The 2500-nt window shown below is 40.6% G+C and overlaps 1 protein-coding gene across 1 annotated transcript in view; it reads left to right on the forward strand.

Moving 5' to 3' along the window:
• Window positions 1-2500, forward strand: part of LOC143291537 (uncharacterized) — a 4417-nt gene that overhangs the window by 493 nt on the left and 1424 nt on the right. The window contains exon 1 of the mRNA XM_076601437.1: window positions 1-152. This exon is cut by the window's left edge and continues 493 nt beyond it. Within this exon, the coding sequence (XP_076457552.1) occupies window positions 74-152 (79 nt within the window). The 5' untranslated portion in view covers window positions 1-73. The remainder of the gene's footprint in view (window positions 153-2500) is intronic.

Consider the following 2500-nt stretch of genomic DNA (forward strand, 5'->3'; position numbering starts at 1 on the left):
TTTTTGCGATTGGGTTCTTGTGTATGAGTCGGTAACAAATTGAAAACCGCATTGTCAGTATTGAAAACGCATTATGGAGTTTATGAAAGTGATGTGCACAGTGATGATGTTTATGAACGCTTTTCAACCGTGTCGGTGTATTGTCAAACCATGTGAGTATACCGCTGACTGTTTGTGCTGCGTGAGTGCTGTTTGGCTCGCTCTCTCTCTCTCTCTCTCTCTCTCTCTCTCTGTGTGTGTGTGTGTGTGTGTGTGTGTGTGTGTGTGTGTGTGTGTGTGTGTGTGTGTTGTCTTCTGTGGAGGCATTTCCTTCAATAATTCTATACTTTCTTCTTCTAATTCCCCAAAGCAGCGGAGAAACCATTGATCGTATATAGCTATGACTTTGCTGTTGGCCCAACTGTAAGCTTACTGTGATATTAGCCAAGCCTTGAGCCGGCAGTCTGTAGATCCTGCACAGCGTGAGGTCACACAGAAGAGGAGGCCCCGCACTGCCACTGAGTCATGTTCATGTGGTCAGTGGTGCCTGCTTATATTGGACACGCATAGAACACCGCCTACTCAGCCAGCCTGTATCCGGATTCTGTGAAGTGAACCTCGCCCTACATTTCCACTTCCTTTAGTAGTGTGCAGTGATGGCCTAGAGGTAACGCGTCCACCTAGGAAGCGAGAGAATCTCTTTAGAGAGCGCGCTGGTTCGAATCACGGCTCAGCCGCCGATATTTTCTCCCCCTCCACTAGACCTTGACTGGTGGTCTGGACGCTAGTCATTCGGATGAGACGATAAACCGAGGTCCCGTCTGCAGCATGCACTTAGCGCACGTAAAAGAACCCACGGCAACAAAAGGGTTGTTCCTGGCAAAATTCTGTAAAAAAAAAAATCCACTTCGATAGGAAAAACAAATAAAACTGCACGCAGGAAAAAAATATTTAAAAAAAGGGTGGCGCTGTTGTGTAGCGACGCTCTCTCCCTGGGGAGAGCAGCCCGAATTTCACACAGAGAAATTTGTTGTGATAAAAAGAAATACAAATACAAATAGTTTTATACAAAAAAAAAAAAAAAGCCTGTACATAATTCAAAACGTACTACAAACGTATGTGAACCTTACTGGCAACAAACGACTGAAATGACTCTTCCATGGAGTGTTTACCATGATCATATTTAGCCCCCCTACACCACTTTCCTTAATGTAGTCAGCCGACGCGAACAACTTGTGCACAAAATCAGCAAACTAAAAGCCACGCGGTGGTATGTGAACGGTCGCTTCACTTCTAACTTTCTGTCTTTCTTCGTGGATTTATCTGATTTTTTTTCTTAACTTTTTTGTTTTGTTAAAATATTTATGAAATGTATGTATTTACGTGGTATGTATGTGTTTGTTTACTAATATGTATGTTAAATTCGTTCTTTTCTTAATGGAGACGATGTTGAGTATAGGATACTGCTGCAGAGATCATTTCATGATTTTTTAAGTACGTGGCGCGGGCTGTTGTCTTGATATCGTTTTCGGTAAATTTATAACTCAGGTATCAACTGGGCCACTCAAGGTCTAGTGGAGGTGGGGGAAATATCGGCGGCTGAGCCGTGATTCAAACTAGCGCGCTCAGATTCTCTCGCTTCCTAGGCGGACGCGTTACCTCTAGGCCATCACTCCACTTAGTTGGTTTTTTTTTTTTAATGTTTTATTATCAATAATTGTACAGTTGTTCGCACTGTCTTGGTCTTTATTCATACTCAGGTGTGTGTGTGTGTGTGTGTGTGTGTGTGTGTGTGTGCGTGCGTGTGCCCGCATGCGTGCTCTCTTGTGTGCCTGTTTCTGTGTGTTGTGCCTGCATGACCAGTACCTGCTTTCAGATGGGGGACATGGTAGTGCAGTTTGAACAAAATCGTGATTTTTCATGAATGTTTGTTTTTGACAATTTTCGACTCTTCAAACCCTAAAGCCAAGAACATGTCATTCAGCCCAGAACTGACAAATGGCCTCTTTTTGTAGTGGGTTTTCCTGATTTCTGTGTTTCACTATTTTGGGTTAGTTAGCTGTTTCAAATAACTACTACATAAACTGGCTACAGTTACAGGTGTGAAATTTGGCACAGTTATTCTACAATGTATGATCTTTATTTTGTACGGACCAGTTTTGATCAACGTGTCAAGATGATGTTATTTCAAGCATAATTTGGAGAGAAAAAAAACGCACAGTTTTTAAGTCATTTAAAAAATATTATCACAAAATTTCAAAAGTTGGTGCTAGGTGTTTCTTATTTGGAGGAACGATGAAACAAATGAAAACAAAAAATGTAAAAAAAAATAAAAACAACTAAACTAAACTAAAATATCTTGAATAAAACGAGTTTTGAGCATTTTAATTTATTTGTTTGGCGGCCATTTTGGATGCGTTTCCATAACGACTGTTGGTGAAAGCGAACAAAATCATGTTTGTTTGTTTTATGTTGTTGTTTTTATTGTTTTTTGTTTTGTTTTTTTTTTTGTATTTTTTAC

The sequence above is a fragment of the Babylonia areolata genome, chromosome 17 (assembly GCF_041734735.1).
Source record: "Babylonia areolata isolate BAREFJ2019XMU chromosome 17, ASM4173473v1, whole genome shotgun sequence".
NCBI classification, from domain to species: domain Eukaryota; kingdom Metazoa; phylum Mollusca; class Gastropoda; order Neogastropoda; family Buccinidae; genus Babylonia; species Babylonia areolata.